The sequence below is a fragment of the Diabrotica virgifera genome, chromosome 5, assembly GCF_917563875.1.
Source record: "Diabrotica virgifera virgifera chromosome 5, PGI_DIABVI_V3a".
Taxonomy (NCBI): Eukaryota; Metazoa; Arthropoda; class Insecta; order Coleoptera; family Chrysomelidae; genus Diabrotica; species Diabrotica virgifera.
In genome coordinates, this window is record NC_065447.1 from 136,592,941 (window position 1) to 136,614,870 (window position 21,930).

Sequence of the window (21,930 nt, forward strand, 5' to 3'; positions counted from 1 at the left end):
TGTAGTATTATGCAGGGTAGTTTAAAAGATAATTACGTTTTTTTTTATTAATTTCGTAGCAAGTTTCACACCCTGTAGAATTGTAGTAGTTTCACATCAAAAACTCTATTAATGTTCAAATGATTTTTAATATAGTCTACTATTGTTAAAAATTAATAGTATAGTATAGCTAAATGTTGAATTTTAGTATACAGGGTTGGTCGAAACTCGGAATGAATATTTTCTGAGTTTTCTTAAATGAAACACCCTGTGTTTTGAGTATTGTAATGAAATGATATTTTAAGCTAGTTTTTTATTCCTTAAGTATTCCCTGCTTTAATTTGTGCTTAATTGTTAATCGCACCAACAATGTTAACTACGTAGGTATTTTGATAGCTCAACCATTATTGGAAATTTTAAGGATCAGTCTAGATTCTAGATTAATATGTATTTATATCCGAAAAATTATTTGTGATTGAATATTTTCACGACAAACCTAATAAAATTTCACGTATTTTTTGTTGCAATTAATGTTTGGCTTGAATCACCAATAACTCACAAATTAAAACAGTTAGGTATAGGGAATGCTTAAGAAATAAAAAAGTACCATAAAATATCATTTTATTACAATACTACAATACAGGGTGTTCTATTTAAGACAACTGAGAAAATACTCATTCTGAGTTTCGACCAACCCTGTATATTAAAATTCAACATTTAGCTATACTATTAATAATTTTTAACAATAGTATTAAAAATCATTTGAATATAAATCGAGTTTTTGATGTCAAACTACTACAATTCTACAGGGTGTGAATGAAACGAAATTAAGAAAAAAAACGTAATTATCTTTTAAACTACCCTGTATAACATTACAAAACCTCATATTTTAAGAAAGAAGACATCGAGGACAATTCAAAAATCTAAAAATATACAGGGTGTCCCATTTAAAAAAAACGAAGTCATAAGCAACTTCCGGTATAACCGGAAGTAGCAAATAGATGAAAATATTTTCATTAAATAGATCACTCTTCAAAACCCCTTCATTCCAATAGGCCAGATATTTCTAATAGGGCATTTATCTGCCTCGCCCTGTTAATGCAAAATGCAAATACATAGCCATATATGTATATTATACAGAGAGGGGCAAAATTATGGAATAAATTCATTTTCTCTAAAATGGAGGATTTTGGAAAAATCCCGAAACAGATCGATTTTTATTTTTGAATTAAAATTTTTTTGTACATATGTCATACTAGTGACGTCATCCATCTAGCCGTGATGGCGTAATCGATGATTTTTTTTAATAGGAATAGGGGTCGTATGGTAGTTAATTTAAAGGGTGTTCAATTCTCTATTCAGCAATATAAACATTAATATCATTGTTTATGCAGGGTGGCTGAAAAATAATTTGGGAATTAAATTAATTGACGAAAGTCAGTAAAAGAAGTACATATGTATGTAATTTATTTAACTCTAAAATATATTCTATTTGGCTTTTCGCTTAAATTAACAAATAAATTATAAATGTTAAATTAATTATAATATTAAATTGTAAATGTTAAAACTGCCAACAGGTAGGTGGGAGGCTGTTGGTGATTTAATTTAAGCGAAAAGAAATGTTTATTTGTAAAATTCTATTTTCTGACAGTGGTACAATGTATTTTGAGTTAAATAAATTATATACATTCTTTTTTTGCGTCAATTCATTTAATTCAAAAATTATTTTTTTGGTCACCCTGTATAAATGATGATAAATGTTTATATTACTGAATAGAGAAATGCACACCCTTTCAAATTAGCTACTACACAACCCGTATTCCCATTTAAAAAAATCATCGATTACGTCTTCACACTCAGATGGATGACGTCACTAGTATGAAATATACGCCAAAAAATTGTAATTTAAAAATAAAAATCGACCCGTTTCGTGATTTTCTCCAAAATCGTCCGTTTTAGAGAAAATGAATTTATTCCATAATTTAGCCCCTCTCTGTATACATATTATGCATTGTTTTCCTGCAAAAAATATATACAGTAGGAAAAATGAAAGAATACCCATGAACGAACATATAAAACACGCTGTATTTTTCTGTCACCGTGTCACACAAAAAATTGGCCAGCGCAAGTACATCTAATAATTATTATTACATGTACTTGCGCTGGGCAATTTTCTTTGTGACACGGTGACAGGAAAATACAGCGTGTTTTATATGTTCGTTCAATAATTATTATTACATGTACTTGCGCTGGGCAATTTTCTTTGTGATACGGTGACAGGAAAATACAGCGTGTTTTATATGTTCGTTCATGGGTATTCTTTCATTTTTCCGACTGTAACTCACTTGCAGCAAGATGATCTCAGTAGATACAGTACTAGATACGGAATGATCTTCCAAATCCGTCTAATTACTCTTGTCCGTCGAAAATAAATTATTTTTTTTAAGGACACAAGATAGAAGTTATAATATAACATATTACGTTGGTAAAATTAAATTTTCTCTAATCAGTAGAATCTTTTGCAATCATAACTTTCTACCTTATGCATTGTTTTTTTTTTGCAATAAATAATTATTATTAATAGTGGGATCACAGTTGTTGATTTAAAAAAAAAACAAATACCTTTGTGTCACATACAATTTTAGACCGAATATTTTCTGAATACATATTAGCATTTTCAGCGTGCTGAATATTTGTAATCATCCTATATTTACATGAATAATCCCTTATTTTTTTTATTTAATGTTTCGTAATAATGACTTACATATAAAAACTTTTATAGATATTTTGGAAAGAAATATGTTTCGTTTGACTTATTTTCATACACCAAATCCACCCAAAATACACTCGCGATCATAAACAGCAGGTCACTCTATGAGTTATTCAAGTTAGATGTCTCGAATTTTCTAAACCTGTTGTCCGATTTGAGTGATTTTTTTAGTATGTTATAGCCTTATTCTTTAGCAATATCGCTATAATAATATTGTTGCTACACCGGTTAATTGTCATTGTATACCGGGTGTAACAATCATACTGTGTTTATTCCTAAAAGTTCGGAACACCCTGTGAAATGTTTTAGCATAGATAAAATATTGAAATTAAAACTCAATTGTAGCCTTAGGCTCTCTTAGCATTTTCTTTTTTGATTTATTTCTTTATGTTGGATAATAAAAAAGTTAAGCACGTTAATAACTAGCCATGTTCTTCATCAATACAGGGTGTTTCTAAATAGGTGCGACAAACTTTAAGGGGTAATTCTGTATGGAAAAATAATGACAGTTTGCTTTATAAACATATGTCCGCAAATGCTTCGTTTCCGAGATACGGGATGTTGAAATTTTTCTTACAAACTGACGATTTATTTATTGCTCTAAAACCAATAGAGATATGCAAATGAAATTTGGTAGGTTTTAAGAGTCAGTTATTATGGATTTTTTGACATACAATTAATAATTCTATATGCACCATTGGCGTGCATACGGGTATAAACATTTTAGATACATCCCGTATGCACGCCAATGGTCAATATAAAATTCTTAATTGTATGTCAAAAAATGCGCCATAACTACCTCTTAACATCTACCACATTTCATTTGCATATCTTTAACGGTTTTAGAGCAATAAATAAATCGTCATTTTGTAAGAAAAAAATTCAACACCCCGTATCTCGAAACCGCAGAATTTGCGGTCATACGTTAATAAAGCAAACGGTCATTATTTTTTCATGCATAATTGCCCCTTAAAGTTTGTCGCACTTATTTAGAAACACCCTGTATTGATGAAGAACATGGCTAGTTATTAACGTGCTTAACTTTTTTATTATCCAACATAAAGAAATAAATCAAAAAAGAAAATGCTAAGAGAGCCTAAGGCTACAATTGAGTTTTAATTTCAATATTTTATCTATGCTAAAACATTCCACAGGGTGTTCCGAACTTTTAGGAATAAGCACAGTATGATTGTTACACCCGGTATACAATGACAATTTACCGGTCTAGCAACAATATTATTATAGCGATATTGCTAAAGAATAAGGCTATAACATACTAAAAAAATCACTCAAATCGGACAACAGGTTTAGAAAATTCGAGACATCTAACTTGATTAACTCATCGAGTGACCCGCTTTTTATGATCGCGAGTGTATATTTTTTTTAAATGTATCCCACAACGCTAAAACCATTTGTACAGTTTTCTACTCGATTTTGTATTGCATGCTTTATAACTCAGATGGGGTATCCGGGTATCATGGAATCAGGTGCCATATTTAATAATCCATTAACATGGTAGATAACATTATTAAGGCGTTATATAAAAAACTATGTATAACAAATACATAATCTCGTGAATACTGACAATAGGCAAATGTGCAGACAAGACATGCATACAAATCCTAAAAACATGGACTGTGCAACTTGTTCATTTATTTATTCAAATGTAATTATTTGGTATTCACTTTATTCCAATAGAAGGTAGATAATATAACAAAACGTTTTCGTTTAATTTTGGGCACTGTTTAACGTTTATTAATTTTATAATGAACTAAAGTAATTGTCGACTTAAGCCTTGGTTTCCTCAAAAGCGGCACCGAGAAACTGCGACCGTAACACTGCGATGAATGACGTCATATTACGGTGAAAAATTCAAGGTTCTTCACTGCACCAATGAAATGTGTATTACACTCAGCAAGCGGTGGCTTCCAACGCATCCTTGGAAACCACTGCTATTATTTTGCGTGGTACAGTTTTTATGACGTCATCCATCGCAGTGTTACGGTCGCAGTTTGTCGGTGCCTCTTTCGAGGAAACCCAGGCTTTAGTATGGTACCCTCGGAGATCGGTGGGAAAATTTACACCGACAATAACAAAATTCAGTTTGGCAACACTGTGTGAATGTTGATAGTAACATATCCCTTTTAAGATAAACAGGACTGTAATTTAGTCCAGACAAATTAATATATTTTTTTGCCAACAAAAATGAGATGTTTCAACCAAATAATGTTTCAAATATTAATGTGCAAAATAATTTTGAATTGGGTTTTGCTAATGAGCTTGCTTTTTTTGTCATTAAAGTAGAAAAATCTTTACATTTATCCTTTATAATCTTTATCGTCCAGTTCTCGTCTAATTATTTTCACTATACTAATATCCGTCGACTAATTTACAATGATTAATGCGAAAAAAAGATTGTATTAATGCGTTGGTGAATCCTCCACGATCTTTGAATTTTTCAATATCCAATCTTTTGTCTTTTTAGGTTTTGTTTTCCTAGGCACATTCTAATTGTTGTTTCCTCAGTCTACTTCTCGGGTACGCGGGCGAGGAACATGGGACGCTTAGGCATATTATTGATGTCGAATACATAAGGCTAGTCTACCCCTTCATATGTGCCCTCCACACCATATCAACAATCCATTTATTGATGTACGCGTTAGCACAGTTTACAGTTTTATTGAACCGTAGAAGTTGATTTTGACTACTACGTGTTAAAATTTGTTGGTGATCAAGTGTGCTTGAGTGTCGTCCTGAATACTTTTGTGACCCATCTCTTCGATCTAGTCTGCTCGTAAGTGTTCCTAGGTTTTTAGTCCCTCTTTGTTGTGGAAAAGTCATAGTAGTCTCTTGATAGTACGTTCTTTAACGGTAAAATATTGCAAAACTTCTAAATTTTAAAGAACCGCTTAGATTGACATGAAATTTGGCATACACATAGCTAAAAAGTCAAAGAAAAAAGTGATATTGTGCCAATATGTGCTTTTGCCCCGCGGGTGGCTTTCACCCCCTCTTGGGGGTGGAAAAATATTCGTCCAAAGTAAGTCCGGAAATGGATAAACTGACTAATTTTAAGTAACTTTTGTTCTATAGAGTTTTTTCACTAAGTCAATACTTTTCGAGTTATTTGCCAGTGAATATGTTCATTTTTTTAACAAAATAAACACGCCTTTAGACGGTTTTTCGCAAAATAACTCAAATAGTAAGTATTTTGTCGAAAAAACATTCTTAGCAAAAATATAGTAGAAGCAGAGTTATGGATAATTAAAAATAGGTTCATATTCGTCAAATTCCAAATGGAATACTTTAACGTGAAATAACCAAAAAGGGAGCACATTTCGGGGAAAACTCATTATAACTTATTTAAAGGGTTTAAAAAAAACTTCATTTTTGTTTTATAAAAAAAATTTCTAGCATCAAAAGTAAACAAGTTACGCTCAAAATAAAGTGAGTCCCTTTTCTTTTGGTAAAAAATAGGGAGTATCACCCCCTAATTAGTATCTTAAATGAACTTAATCGTTAAGTAAGTTTATTGACTCGTGTATATATTACTTATATGATCTGTAAGTTTCATCGGTTCAAAGTCCTTATTTTTGAAAGGGCTGTAGTTAAAAAGGGTTGAACGAGTCACTGATCACGAATGTATGCCAATTTAGAAACACCAAATCTTAATCAATTTTTGTCTAACAGAAAAACAAAAAATACATGATATTCAGAAAAGCAATGCCGACTTTTTCTGTTTTTCGAGATTTTTGGTATCTCTAACAATTTTTAAGTTATTTTGAAAAAAAGCATATTTGTCAAAATTAAAATTTTTGAAAATTTTACTTTAAAACCAATTTTTTTCAAAAATAAGCACTTTGAATCGATGAAACTTACAGATCACATAAACACAACATAAGTAAAATAATTTGTGGAGCGGTAACGATTAATTTCATTTAAATTGTTAATTAGGGGGTGGTCTTCCTGATTTTTTTTGCCAAAACAAAAGGGACCAACTTTATTTTGAGCGTAACTTGCTTAAATTTAATGATAAAAACTTTTTATAAAAACAGAAACAAAGCTTTTTTTAAGCACTTTAAAAGAAGTTATAATGGGTGTTCCCCAAAAAGTACTTAATTTTTTGGATATTTCACTTCTAAATATTCTATTTGAAATTTGGTGAATATGAATAATATATTTTTCTTTGGCTATAACTCTGGTTCTACGAGGTCCACAGACCTAACGCGTACACCATTTTTTTTACTTTTTACAGGCTATATTTTTACTAAGAACATTTTTTTTCAACAAAATACTTGCTTTTTGAGTTATTTGCGAAAAACCGTCTAAAAATGTAGTTATTTTGTTGAAAAATGAACATATTCACTCGCAAATAACTCGAAAAGTGTTGACTTGGCAAAAAAGCTCTATAGAACAAAAGTTACTTAAAATTAGTCAGTTTATCCATTTCCGGAATTATTTTGGACATATATTTTTTCACCCCCAAAAGGGGGTGAAAGTCACCCCCAGGGAAAAAGCACACATCGGCACAATATCACTTTTTTTCTTTGACATGTAAGCTATGCGTATGCCAAATTTCATGTCAATCCAAGCGGTTCTTTAAAATTTAGAGCAAAAACCGAGAAAGAATGTACTATGAGGTCTGTTTTTATAATCTTTGATGTTCTCTTCAGTGGTTCTGGTTTAATGTGGGTTTTTTTAGTCCACGTCCCAGGCGCTATTTTTCCTATTCCTTGATCCTCAGAGTCTGGAACAATATCTGACTCTGTTTGTCTCGGGACAACTTCTGACTCCATACTTGGAGGGGATACATAGTCCGCGGAGCCACCGCTCTGCTCATTTCCTTTATGTTTTTATTTCTAAACTCAGAAAAGTGCCTCATGTGGGGACATAGAGGCCACACATGATTTAGGACTAAATACTTTCAGACATGGCAGTGTGCCCTTTCGACAAAGAAAATACTTTTCTCTCGTTATCATGTATCCCCTGGGTATTTTACTGTGGTGTTTAACTACAGGCTTGGGGAGCTCAATAGTAGCAGCACCAATATGATCGTATGATGAGCTAGTTGTAATGTGACTGTCTGTGACAACCACTAATCATAGTGAAGTATTCATGTGTGTGTATATGTGTGTGTATGAGTCCGTGGATCATTTTCTAACAACAAATCTATAATAAAGACACAGCTGCAATACATATGCTTTGTTGTCACCACGGGTATTAATTTGGTTATTTAGATATGTCCCTAGGACAGCGGTTCTCAATCTTTTTTGACGACGGAACCCTTTTGGAAAGCAAAATACTTGACGGAACCCTACAATAAAACAATAGTTTTTAAAAGTGTATTTTTTATTAATAAGCATAATCAAATTCCAATGTAACAGTTACTTATTACTTACTTACATATGTAACAAGTATAATAATATAATATAATATTAAAATAAAAAAATCTAACTAATGGGAGGTATGAAACTTTTGTTTTTCATCAATTCGTTGATATCAGGTTTAATAGATGACATTTGAAGTCTCATATTAGGTTCGGCGTCCAGTTTATTGCGGTATTTTGTTTTCGTGGCTGCATATGTTGAGAATCTTGTTTCGCACAAATATGTTGTTGGGGACGGTAGAAGAATATTCAGAGCCATTTTGGCAAGCATTGGATATTCATCACGGATTCTGCAACAAAAATCTTTCGAGAGGCGTCGTTTTAAACAATTACTCCATAAATGTGTCTGATGACATTTCTAAAAGAGATTCGTATATCTCGTTTGACATATTTTCGGGCTTTTGTAAGTTGGGTTTATGAATCGATGAATTCAGTTTCATTTTTGTGTTCTGTTCTTCGAGAAAATACTTCTCAAAAGATGCACGCATGGAAGTGAGATATTTGACCAATTCTTCAAATACATCATCTCGGAACATTTCTGAGTCCGTATCGCTAACAAACTGAGTGATGTAAAGCTTTCTATTTCTCTCTTTCTGACGCAAATAATTAAAAAATCTAATTTTCTTTTGAAGGCAGTTATTTTGTTACAGACCTGGAACACTTTTGTCTGTTTACCTTGCAATAATAAATTTAAATCGTTCAGTTTTTGAAAGATATCCGCCATAAAAGACATTCGGAACAACCAAGCTTTATCATACAAACGGTCTTTCAAACTGAAATAACTATCTGAAAGAAACATTTGTAACTCGGCTCTAAGTTCAAATAGCCTTGTTAAAGTTTTACCCCGAGACAGACATCGCACTTCTGTATGGAGCAGCAGTTATATTTGCTGCCATAATCTTCACACAAAAATGAAAACAATCGGGGTTGTAGTGGTCGTGATTTAATAAAATTAATTCTTTTTACTGCTTCATCCATAACTAATTTTAGATTTGACGGCATTTGCTTCATCGCAAGTGCTTGTCTATGCAGGATACTATGGCTAGAGCTATAATTAGGAGCTTTATTTTTTTACTCGTGACACTAGTCCTGCTGTATTACCTGTCATTGCCTTGGCCCCATCTGTACAAATGTCTGTACATTGCCCCCGTTCCAACTGAGATTATTTTCCTCAAAAAATATAATTATTTTATTAAAAATTTCCTCTCCGGTTGTGTTTGTGGGCAGCGGTGAACACATAAGTATGTCTTCATCAAAAGAACTTTCATATGGATATCTCACGATAACCAGCAAGCTAGCCAGACCAGCTATATCAGTAGACTCATCTATTTGCAAGGCGAATCGTGTTTTTTGTAGTAGGTAGTTCTTGTTTGACGTAGCTGGCCAGATCATGAATACGCAGTGAAACAGTATCGTTCGATAGCGGTATTTACAGTAGAAAGATGCTTTGCAGATTTTTCATCGAGCATACATTTTGTTATGTCTAACACACATGGTTTTATTAAATTATATTGTGCGCTTCACCTGCTTGTACAATGCGATAGCTAACTAAATATGATACCTCTGTGGCCTTTTCATTGAAAGTTTGGGTTACATGCATCATAGTTTTTTGACTTTCCAATAACTGTTCTTTTTTACGTATAAAAAATTATTTATTCTTGTCTTTAGAATCGGGGTGTACAGTTTCTAAATGTCGGCGCAACTTGGCAGGTGCCATGGACCTATTATCATCATATTTTCTCTTTTTCGCCTTTGAAACCGTGGAACTTGACGTCGTTGCATAATCGTCTTGACCGGTAATTGCTGTATACTCCGCGTGTACTGCTTTCGAACATTCGGCTTCGGTAGAAGATGTTAATGCATCACGTTTAACGCCTTTAAACCAACGTTCCATTCTTCTTTATTAAAAACCACAAAATAACGTACGATCACAAACAACAAAAATACAAAATTGATACAATCAGAATACAGCAGTAGAAAAATAAACACTTTTTTTCTAGCAGGTCGCTCCGAACCCTAATTGTCGACTGACTACTGAATAAGGACTAAGTCACACCAAAGAATGCCCCAACCAACCAAGTTGGTTGGGGTATTCTTTGGTCACACTAAGTCGTGTATCGGCGGTGACAGGCTAGTAAAATTGTATGAGGCAACAGGAGGCAACTAAGTTCGACCTGTGGTTTGACTACGCCTCGTGAATCGTGCTATGCCGCGTCAGAAAAGTCGACCAGAGAGAGGTGTTTTGATTTTTTTTTCTAAATTCTCGCGGAACCCCTACAGGGGTGTCGCGGAACCCTAGGGTTCCGCGGAACACACTTTGAGTATCGCTGCCCTAGGATGTTCCTATCAGCCGTTGGGACGCACCGTGTCGCAATTAAGAACATCACCATCACAATAATCGTTGACTTATTTAGTAGATAATGTACATTAGTTCCTTCAAGTCCATGACATTACCTATTCAAAATAACAATTGAACTGTTGAATTTTTTAATACTTGGTGAAAAAAGGAATTTAATAAGGTAATCATTGGTTAAACATCTCAACATTGGTACCAAATTCTCAAGATAAAGTATTTGTTATATTATAATTTATAAGAATATTGTATTTGCTTAAAACTAGTCTGAGGTGATGGTCATATTAAGTACACTAAGGTTGTATAATTGTATCCGACTGTCGTTATATCTATTAGTAGAGGATCCGATATAAGGTCGACCTGCACCGATCTGTTTACTGGATAAAAATTATTTGATAGGTATGTACTTTAATATCTATGTTAAAAATTATAAAAAAACAAGGGGTGCCGATATAATGTTGTCCTGTATGTGATGACGTTTTATTTAGTACGTTCTTTAAAGGTAAAATATTGCAAAGCCTCTAAATTTTAAAGAACCGCTTGGATTGACATGAAATTTGACATACACATAGCTAACAAGTCAAAGAAAAATATATGTTACAAATAAGTCCGGAAATAGATAAAATGACTAATTCTAAGCAACATCTGTTCTATAAAGTTTTTTCACCAAGTTAATACTTTTCGAGTTATTTGCGAGTGAATATGTTAATTTTTTTACAAAATAACCACGGTTTCAGACGGTTTTTCGCAAATAACTCAGAAAGTAAGTATTTGGTCGAAAAAAAATTCTTATCAAAAATATAGCACGTAAAAAAGTGAAAAACATGGTGTATATATTAGGTCACTATACCTAGTAGAAGCAGAGTTATAGCTAATGAAAAATAGGTTCATATTCGTCAAATTCCAAATCGAATATTTTAACGTGCCATAACCAAAACACGAAGCACTTTTTTGGGAAAAACTCATTTTAACTTTTTTAAAGTGTTTAAAAAATGCTTATTTTTGTTTTTCAAAAAAAATTTTAGCATCAAATGTAAACAAGTTACGCTCAAAATAAAGTTGGTCCCTTTTATTGGTAAGAAATCGGAAAAATCACCCCCTAATTAGCATTTCAAATGAACTTAATTGTTACCACTTCACAAGTTTTTTACTCGCGTATTTATTGATCATATGATCTGTAAGTTTCATCGGTTCAAAGTCCTGATTTTTGAAAGAGCTGTAGTTAAAAGGGCTTGAACGAGTCACTTATCACGAGCGTATGCAAATTTAGAAACACTGAATCTTAACCAATTTTTGTCTTACAGAAAAACAAAAAAATACAAAATATTCAGAAAAGTAAAGCCGACTTTTTTTATTGTTTGAGATTTTTGATATCTCTAACAATTTTTAAGTTATTTTTAAAAAAAGCATTTTTTTCAAAATTAAAATTTTTAAAAATTTTACTTTAAAACTAAATTTTTTCAAAAATAAGCACTTTGAATCGATGAAACTGACAGATCGTATAAACACAACATACGTAAAGTTATTTTATTTTTTTTTTATTTAATTTGATGGCTTTGGTAAAGACCAATTAGCCAGACAATTTTTACATAATACGTAAAGTAACTTGTGAAGCGGTAACGATTAATTTCATTTAAATTGCTAATTGTGGGGTGATCTTCCTGATTTTTTTTTGCCAAAACAAAAGGGACCAACTTTATTTTGAGCGTAACTTGGTTACATTTGATGCTAGAAAGTTTTTTTATAACACTATAAGAATGCTTCATTATTTGGATATTTCACATAGAATTATTCTATTTGGAATTTTTCGAATATGAACCTATTTTTCATTAGCTATAACTCTGCTTTTGCTAGGTATAGAGACCTAATATATACACCGTTTTTTTTTACTTTTTTATAGGCTATAGTTTTGGTAAGACTATTTTTTTCGACAAAATGCCTAGGTTTTGAGTATTTGCGAAAAACCGTCTAAAAACGTGGTTATTTTGTTGAAAAATGAACATATTCACTTGCAAATAACTCGAAAAGTATTTATTTGGTGAAAAAACTCTATAGAACAAAAGTTGCTTAAAATTAGTCAGTTTATCCATTTCGGGACTTATCTTGTGACATATATTTTTTCAACCCCGAGATGGGGTGAAACTCACCCCTAGGGCAAAAGCACACATCGGCACCATATCACTTTTTTTCTTTGACATGTTAGATATGCGTATGCCAAATTCCATGTCAATCCAAGCGGTTCTTTAAAATTTACAGCAAAAACCGTGAAAGAATGTACTAATTGTGTCATTACGAAATTAACTACAGTAATTTTTAAGAATTGGGAATATAGGGAATTAAAAATATTTTACATTCAAAAATTTGAGAAAATATTTTGACAAGGATAGGTGGTTTCTATTTTGTTAAACATAATTTTGCCGTAAGCGCTGTACACAACCGCGGTAAACTGCTCAAAGGCATATTCGATTTATTTGTGTCTATGTTTTCAGCATAGATATAAAATATTTATCCCTGTCAAAACGTTCTTTTTCTTGTATTTTAGAGTTTAAACGTTATAAAGTTTGCAATTCATTTAGTAGTTTTTGGAAAAACAATTGCAAAAATCGATAATTAAGGCAATTTTTCAACAACAAATTGCAAATAACTCAAAAAGAAAAGATTTTTTCGAAAAAAATAACAAGAGATAAAAACTGTTTATTCGATGAGATACGTCTAAAAAATTTATTCCAAAAGGATTCGATGAAATTGATATTTGGTAATAACAATTAAATTTGGTTTTCCGTATGTTCAGATCCAGACCTGCCTCTCTACAACTCTTAACGACACTATCAAGTAGTGTTTGCAGATCTTCTTGACTATATAGAAGCTAGGAGTACTGTATCATCCGCATACCACAAATTATTGATGACTTCACCGTTCACAAATTATTCCTGCTTATTTTTCAGAAAATGCATTTCTGAAAATTTTTCGGAGTAAACTTTAAAAAGCAGGGGTGACAAGAGGCATCCCTGCCGTACTCCTCTTTTAATATTAAGAGCCTGTGATTCCACACCATCTACTAAAACTGATGTTGTTTGATTCCAAAATAAACTTGCAATTATTATTCGAACATCTCTGCCATCCAAGCCAATGTCTTTTAGAACTTCGATCAATATAGAGTGCTTAACACGATCAAATGCCTTTTGGAGGTCAATAAAACAAAAGTATATGTCTACAGATATATCTCGACATCTTTGAGCAAGTACGTTCATCCCAAACAATACCTCACTCGTTCCCAACCCGTTACGGAAGCCAAACTGTGTGTCACTTAGGTATTCCTCGCATTTATTGTGGATACGACCGTGTATTACCTTTAGAAAAATTTTTAATCTATGTTTCACAGACGTGAAATAAGACCCATTTAATTAATTTATCAAAGAAATATATACTTACTTACTCTTCGAATAAATTTACAAGTTAATCTCGTTTTAAATATCGATAACAAAGAAAATTCGTCATTTTAACTTAAAATTGTCAAAATTATATTGAAACACAATAAAAATATAATCGACTAATAAATAATTCGACGAATAACAACTATTCACTGATTTATTTGTTGTTGGTTAAACCGGCCCTAAGTATATTATTTGATCATTAAATTTAAAATAAACAAATATTTTATAAAGAAACAAATATTTTATATTCAAAAGTCCGAAGTGTTTAAATTATCATTCCTCAATGTTTCTGTGGAAAAATTACTATTAAAATTAAATTTACTATATATATATATATATATATATATATATATATATATATATATATATATATATATATATACCGTTATTAGGCGTCAACGCCCTTCGGTAGGGATCTATGGAGGTGTATCACCAAGCCGCAAGCCCTTATCCCTTGTCGTACCACTCCTCCATAGGCCGTTCTGATACCAGTTTATTCCAGACCAAATCGTAGATTCTATTGCATTTTATACTACGACGTTGGCCTTTTTATTAATTTCAAATGACCGGGCTGGGGCTCGAACCTCTATAGCAAATCCACTAAACTTGTCGATCGACTGCGCCTCAGCCAACTGACTATACCGACTGGAAAAATTTTTACCTATGTTAAATTAAACTCGATCAACGTTTTCATAAGATGCATCAATATTATGTAGCTTTTTTATTTACATTTTATGTTTTTTTAACAACTCGTCAATCCGATTTACAAAATTTGTTTCAGTACAATTGCGTTGTATTTAATATGACCTTGCCATTATTCCTATTTATTACATTTTGTCAATTACTAATTTTATTTTTGGGAAAAACATTTAAATAAATTTATTGTTCTGGTTCTTCTTTTTACCATCTTTAGAAGCTTTGACTAATCCAATAATCAAAGTAGCTTTAAGGCATACCTTTACTGCAGAAGCTTCGATAGGTGAAGTTGCAGAATGGCTCTGCTTGGTGATGGGTTAAGGAAAGTATAACAACAAAAAGTATTCAAATAAATGAATGTTTATCAGGCTTTGCATACGTCGGAGGAGCATGTGTGGTGAACAAACGGTTAGAAAAGGTCAATTCTGTTGCCATCATAGAAGACACTGGCGGATTCAGTGGTATTATTGTGGCGGCCCATGAAGTTGGACATTTGTAAGACATTTGATTATTATTATTATTATTTGTTACAAAATTATTTTATACCGTAAATCTATTGTAGAACTAAGTTAGTAACAATACAGTTATTAAAACTCATTAAAATCATATTTTTCTATAGGTTAGGAGCTGTCCATGACGGTAGTCCACCGCCATCATACCTAGGTGGACCAGGTGCTGAAAAGTGTCAATGGACTGACGGCTTCATTATGTCCGATTTAAGACACACTGAAAGAGGATTTAGATGGTCTTCTTGTAGTATAGCCAGTTTTCACCATTTTCTAAAGTAAGCTCTTTTACAATATACTATATTATACAGGCTGTCACGAAAAGATTGGTCATAAATTATACCACAGATTCTGGGGTCAAAAATAAGTTGATTGAACCTCACTTACCTATATACAATAGTGCACACAAAAAAAAGTTACAGCCCTTTGAAGTTACAAAATGAAAATCGATTTTTTTTCATATATCGAAAATTTTCAGAGATTTTTTATTGAAAATGGACATGTGGCATTCTTATAGCAGGAACACCTTAAAAAAAATGACGGTGAAATTTTTACGGCCCATAAAAATTGTATGGGGTTTTGTTCCCTTAAACCCCCCAAAGTTTTGTGTACGTTCCAATTAAATTATTATTATAGTACCATTAGTTAAACAAAATCTTTTTAAAACTTGTTTGCCTCTTTGTATTTTTTCGATAAGCCAGTTTTTATCGAGATGCGGATTCTTGTTTAATGTGTTTATATAAAATTTTTATGGGGGTTTCGTTCCTTTAAACCCCTTAAATGTGTGTACGTTCCAATTAAACTATTATTGCGGTACCATTAGTAAAATTTCTATTTGACAAATATTCGAAATATCTCGATAAACACTGACTTATCGAGAAAGTACTAAGACATTGTGTTTAAGTAATAGGCTATTGATCATGTATTTTAGAAAGGAACTACACCGTTAACAGCGTTTTATTGTTTCATATAGTCAATGGACCTCTATATTTGAAAAAACCGCGGAGTGCTACCATTTAAATGGGTGCGTTTTTGAGAAAGGGGTGAATTAGTCCCTGGGCACAGGGCGAATTAGAGTGAGTTCTATGCACATATAGTGCAAACACGTCTATAGCAAAATTGTTTCAGGTTAAATTTACTATCGAAATATCACATTTTAAAGTCAAAAACATGTTTTTTTACAAAAATGTTTCCAAAAAAAAAGCAAGAAAAAAACATGAAAGATAGCAATTTTGTTTTTTGCCCCATAACTTTTTTTCACGGGGATATAGGTAAAGGCATTGCTTTACAGAAAAAAAAAACTTCTATCCTTCCTCTTTAAACTGGTGTTTGGTAGAAGTCCCTGTGATTTATAATTTCCAAAATATGATTTTTCAAATTTCGCCACTCACAGCAATTTTGGAATATTTTCCTTGTTACTTCGCAAACATTGTTCTGTAACTTTTTTCTACGCATCTCTAGGTATACGCAATGGTACATTTAGTAGAAAGAAAAGTCAATTATCCTTAAAATGTTCTGTCGTAGAAGACCGTGTGGCTATATTTAAGCAAGATATGGTTTTTCAAAATTTTATACTTTTGATTTTTTATATATTTTACGAATATTTTTAAATTTCTCATTATAACTTTTTTTATTGTATATTTGGGTATATACATTGTATAACAAAAAGGAAAGCTCATTTTCTTTACTTTAAAATGGTGTACTGTAACAAATTCTAGGACTATTTTTAAACAAGATATGCTTTTTCAAAGTGTGACATAATATACACATGCAATAGTTGGAACCATATGGAAAACTATTTTGGTATTAATTTTATGAAAAAAAGTTATTCTTTATAAAATGCTCTGCCTAGTCTGAAACCTAAAATGGAATCATCAGATATAAAATTTTATTAATAGTGTACGAGGTATGTTAAAAAATATGAATTTGCTCAGGAGTAAAGTCCTTTATATTTCACAATATCAACAAGTGTTATTAAGAAAAATTATTTGGAATTAAAAATTATATTATAATATGCAATTATGTTCTTCTAATTGAAAAAAAAATAAACAAGTTTAAAATTATTTCAAATTACGGATACTCTTGGATATCCTACGGATACCTTGTTTAAAAATAGTCCTAGATTTTTTTTGGAATACACCATTTTAAAGTAAAGAAAATATGTTGTTTTCTATTATACAATGTATATCCCTAAATTTGCAAGAAAAAAAGTTATAATGAGAAATTTAAAAAATAATCATAAAAAATATCAAAAATCATTAAAAGTGTATAAGCTTGAAAAAGCAGAACTTGCTTCAACATAGTCAAGCAACCTTATAAAATAGACATAGACAATTTTAAAGGTAATTGACTCCTCTTTCTAATAAATGTACCCTTGCATATACCTAGAAATGCGTAAAAAAAGTTACAGAACAATGTTTGCGAAATAATGGGGAAAATGGCCCAAAAATGCTGTAAGCGGCGAATTTTGAAAAATCCTATTTCGGAAAATATAAATCCTAGAGATTTCTATTAAACGTCATTTTAAAGAGAAAGAATGTAAGTTATTTTTTGCTGAAGCAATGTCTATACCTATATCCCCGTAGAAAAAAGTTATGGGACAAAAAACAAAATTGCTTTCTTTCGTGTTGTTTTTTTGCTTTTATTTTGAATATATTTTTGTAAATAAAAATATTTTTGACTTTAAAATGTAATATTTCGATAGTAAATTTAACCTGAAACAATTTTCCTGTAGACGTCTTTGTACCAAAAGTGCATAGCACTCACCCTAATTCACCCTGTGCCTAGGGACTAATTCACCTATTTCTCAAAAACTCACCCATTTAAATGTTAGCACTCCGCGGTTTTTTCACATTTAAAGGTCCGTTGACTATATGAGACATTAAAATCCCGTTAACGTTGTAGTTCCTTTTAGCTCTCTTATTTTGAACATAATCAATAGCCTATAATAGTAGTACCTACAATAATAATTTAATAGGACCATACACAAAAGTTTAGGGGGGTTTAAGGGAACAAAACCCCCATAAAATTTTTATGGGGTGCACAAATTTCACTATAATTTGCCATAAGAATGGCACATATGGCACATATGGCCCCTGCCATAAGAATGGCACATGTCCATTTAAAAAAGAAATCATTAATAATTTTCGATATATTGGAAAAATTGATTTTCATTATGTAACTTCAAAGGGCTGAAACTTTTTTTATGTGCACATTTGTACTAAGGTAAGTCAGGTTCAATCAACCTATTTTTGACCCCAGAATCTGTGGTATAATTTATGATAAACGAACTTGCTATTTGTCATCTTTTCGATGTAATAATATTGATGTTTTATTAGATGGACTATGGATTTTTTATATAAAGCTGTTTTATCGTATGTAATGCACTGAGACAGTTAGTAATTATCAGGGGTTTTAAGAGGATGTGGTTGTTCATATAAATTCACACTTGCAGAATTGAGTACAATTTTCCAGATAGAATATATATACCTATATAATATAACAAATATCTTCTAATTCTCTCATAGAATGTAAGGTCTGTCTGATTTTTGTTTTTTAATAAATTTCACCAAAACGCTCACCAATGCTATGATGAAGAGAGTGATGCAACTTCATCTCTTGAAGTCTTGAATGTTAGCTATCTAAAGATACGTTCTTTTGAATTTTAAAGGTTGTTCGCAGGTTAATCATCTTTCAATAGGGCTGATACTAAAAGCTCGTGAAGTATTTGTTATTGCTATATTCTCTATAATTGTCAATTGAGTAAGTATTATTTTCTTGGCAGAGGAGTAAACTGTCGATAAATAATCAAGTGTTGGATCGTACATCTGATTTGTAAATCTAAATAAGGCTTTTAAAATCTGATCTCCAATTATTGTTACACAAAGTTCGCATTAAATTAAGGTTTGGTAAGATTTATAGATAGTTTTTGGATTTGTAGAAAGGCGACATTTCGAGAATATATATTTTGTTTTGGTTGTAATAAATTATAGTCCCACAGCTTTAGACCAATCTCTAGGTGACTGGACATTGCAAGATTTTTGTATCGAAAAGAATTTTGTTTTATAGGTACCTAACGTAATGTTATATTTTGCTTATTCATCAAAAATAGCACTTAAAACAGATCTTTGTGGAGTTCCATTTCATTTTTATTATAATTCTTGATGTAGTACCATTTACACGGACTTTAAATTCCCATTTGCTGTTGAATGAAAATTGTGAATAAAGCCCAATGTGTTTAAAATATGTCATGTGTTTCAAATATCCTATCTGAAAGCTGAGTCGAGTCCTTTTGTTATGTCAAAAAATACAACAAGATATTTCTGCTTGATAGCGAAACTTTCATGTATTTCTGATTCTGAAATCTATTAAATTATCCAAAATTGACCTATTTCTACCAAATCAAATTTGCTAGTTAATTATTAAGTTGTTTTTCTAGAAACCATAAAAATCTTTTATCGCCAACCGTCACTAAAGGCATTCATTATTGTCCTCATTTGCCCTCATTTGCGGCAGTAAAGTAACAATTTATTGTACTGAAAGAAGAATTTTACTTTACCTGCCGCTATTATTAATCAAATTAACCGAGATTGAATGTACGTGGTCGATGGCAATAATCGATTATTTATTTGAGTGAACTTAAAATTTATTTACTTTAATTATTAAAAATATTGTACAAAATTTACGGTATTATTAATTCAATTTATGTCAAAAAGTAGAATTTTGCAATTGTATCCATACAAATTAAATCAAAACTTTACAGATTTAATAATTAGGTATTCAATATTGATAATTATCGATTAAACATCGAAACCGGCCATCATGCAAAAGTCATCTGTCATTACTGTCATACGAAATATTTATCTCGTCTAAAATTAAAAAATTCTTAAATTGTGTTAATCTTTTTTGATTGCCGATAAAATTTTGTATGCACCACGTCAGTAAAGACTCTTTATCGAACTCGTCTGTTACTCGCCTCGCTCGCTTCGCCCCCTCCGCTCATAATATCAGACTCGTTCGATAAAGAGTCACTTTACTGACTTGGTACATAAATAACTATTATTTGTCATTGGTTTTAATATTTTACAGATTTGTAAAATATTATAAAATCTATATGATTCATTTCGTGTTTTGGCTGGTTACAACAAAGGTAGGTTAATCTCCTTTGTCCATTTTGAGGGAAACTCTGGGCTATTTCAAATCTTGTCCTAGAGGTTAACGAGATATACTTTGGCATTATTTGGGAGATTTAGAAGAAAACTTACGAGGTTGACATCTAGTCCTGGTGCAGACTTTTTGGTGGCACTTAGGAATGATTTAGCTTTGTCATTGTAAATGATTTATTTCCGGGGGATACAAGGTTGTTCTAATACTTTCTTAGTGTTTCAGTATCTGGAACGTTCCGTTTGGCACTTGTAACATCAGTTTCTATCGATGTTTGAAATGTTTTCTCGACTCTTTCTTTATTCAATCCATTTTTATTGGGCTTTTCCGTTAAATGTGTCGTTGCTTTTAATGCAAGTAATTCAGAAGTTGATGTTGTATTCTTTTGAAATTTTAAAGACACATTCTTATGATTTGGGCACTATTAACAACATGGCTTTTTTGATTACAATGAGTGCCTTATTGGCTTTCATTGAAACATAAAAATGCGATAACTTCTATTATCGTGTGACACAACAAAAGATTCGGGAAAATGGTGCAGAGTGAAGATATACGTACAATTATTGAGGGCGATTATTGACTGACGACGAAAACTTAAAAAATATGTTTGCATACTGGATTAGAGGAATTTATTCTATCGAATAGATAGGCATAAGATCAAAATAAATGGAAAATTACGAGGGAGATCTATGTCCAGCAGAGGACAAGCGAAGATTGAATGATAATTCTAACGAAAATAAGATTAAGTTTAGTTTAAACCTAAGTTGTTCCAGAATCTCGTGTGGGATAGATGGGCAGGCATTAGATACCAGTAAACGTTTTCTAGGTATTATTAATTAACTAGTTTAAACTTGTTCTCCATTAACTATGTATAATTTTTTTTATTTAACCTCCCAATTTATTTACAATCTGTAAAACAAGTTACAATGAGTAAATGTTGTGACCACTAGTGTAGGTGACTTGGAGAAAATGATTCATTAATCATTTTCTTTACAAATATTTTACATAGATATAAAATTGTTTTTCTACGACCGTTTAATAATATGCTCATTATTCGCTATTTTTTCATAGATAATAGCACTCATTACTGTACCCGTGAGTAATAGTTCATTACTCACGGGCTGAAGTTAATCACGGGTCATTACTCACGGGCTGAAGTTAGATTCAAGTGGCGCATGCCACTTTTAATATTAATCGTCTGCAAATAAAATTACTTAAAATTTGTTTATTTGATACAACAATTATTGTAATTTATATCAATAATTAATTTCTAAATATCTTTAAATGAATTTTAACTGTAACAATGTCAGTATATTTTTTACGTTTATAGCTTGTTTACTAAAAATTTTGACGTTTATCATTTCTATTAGTGACAGTGACATTAGCGCAGTTTGTTTGTGTTTCAATTGGAATTTGTAACTAATATTGTGTTTACTTTTCAAGTTATATTGTGTTACAATATATGTATTATAACATATTATATATAGTTATATTATTATATTAAATATAGTTAAAAGTAAATACACATTATAACTATATGAAATATGTCCACCGACAATAGCCATTTCCTATTTATTAGATTCACTGACAGTAGGTACATATTTATGCTTATAATTTTTCAGAAACTAATAGAACTTGGATTG

At 31.5% G+C, this 21,930-nt stretch overlaps 2 protein-coding genes across 9 annotated transcripts in view; one reads left to right on the plus strand and one right to left on the minus strand.

Annotated features, from left to right (window-relative positions):
• LOC114333699 (A disintegrin and metalloproteinase with thrombospondin motifs 16) overlaps positions 1–21,930 on the plus strand; it is a 764,845-nt gene that overhangs the window by 700,748 nt on the left and 42,167 nt on the right. For all 5 annotated transcript variants that reach the window (XM_050650343.1, XM_050650342.1, XM_050650341.1 and 2 more), the window contains exons 10-11: positions 14,987–15,113; positions 15,238–15,402. In XM_050650343.1, the coding sequence (XP_050506300.1) occupies positions 14,987–15,113; positions 15,238–15,402 (292 nt within the window). The remainder of the gene's footprint in view (positions 1–14,986; positions 15,114–15,237; positions 15,403–21,930) is intronic.
• The window catches only part of LOC114333696 (homologous-pairing protein 2 homolog), a 168,517-nt gene that overhangs the window by 20,409 nt on the left and 126,178 nt on the right, over positions 1–21,930 (minus strand). The window lies entirely within an intron of this gene.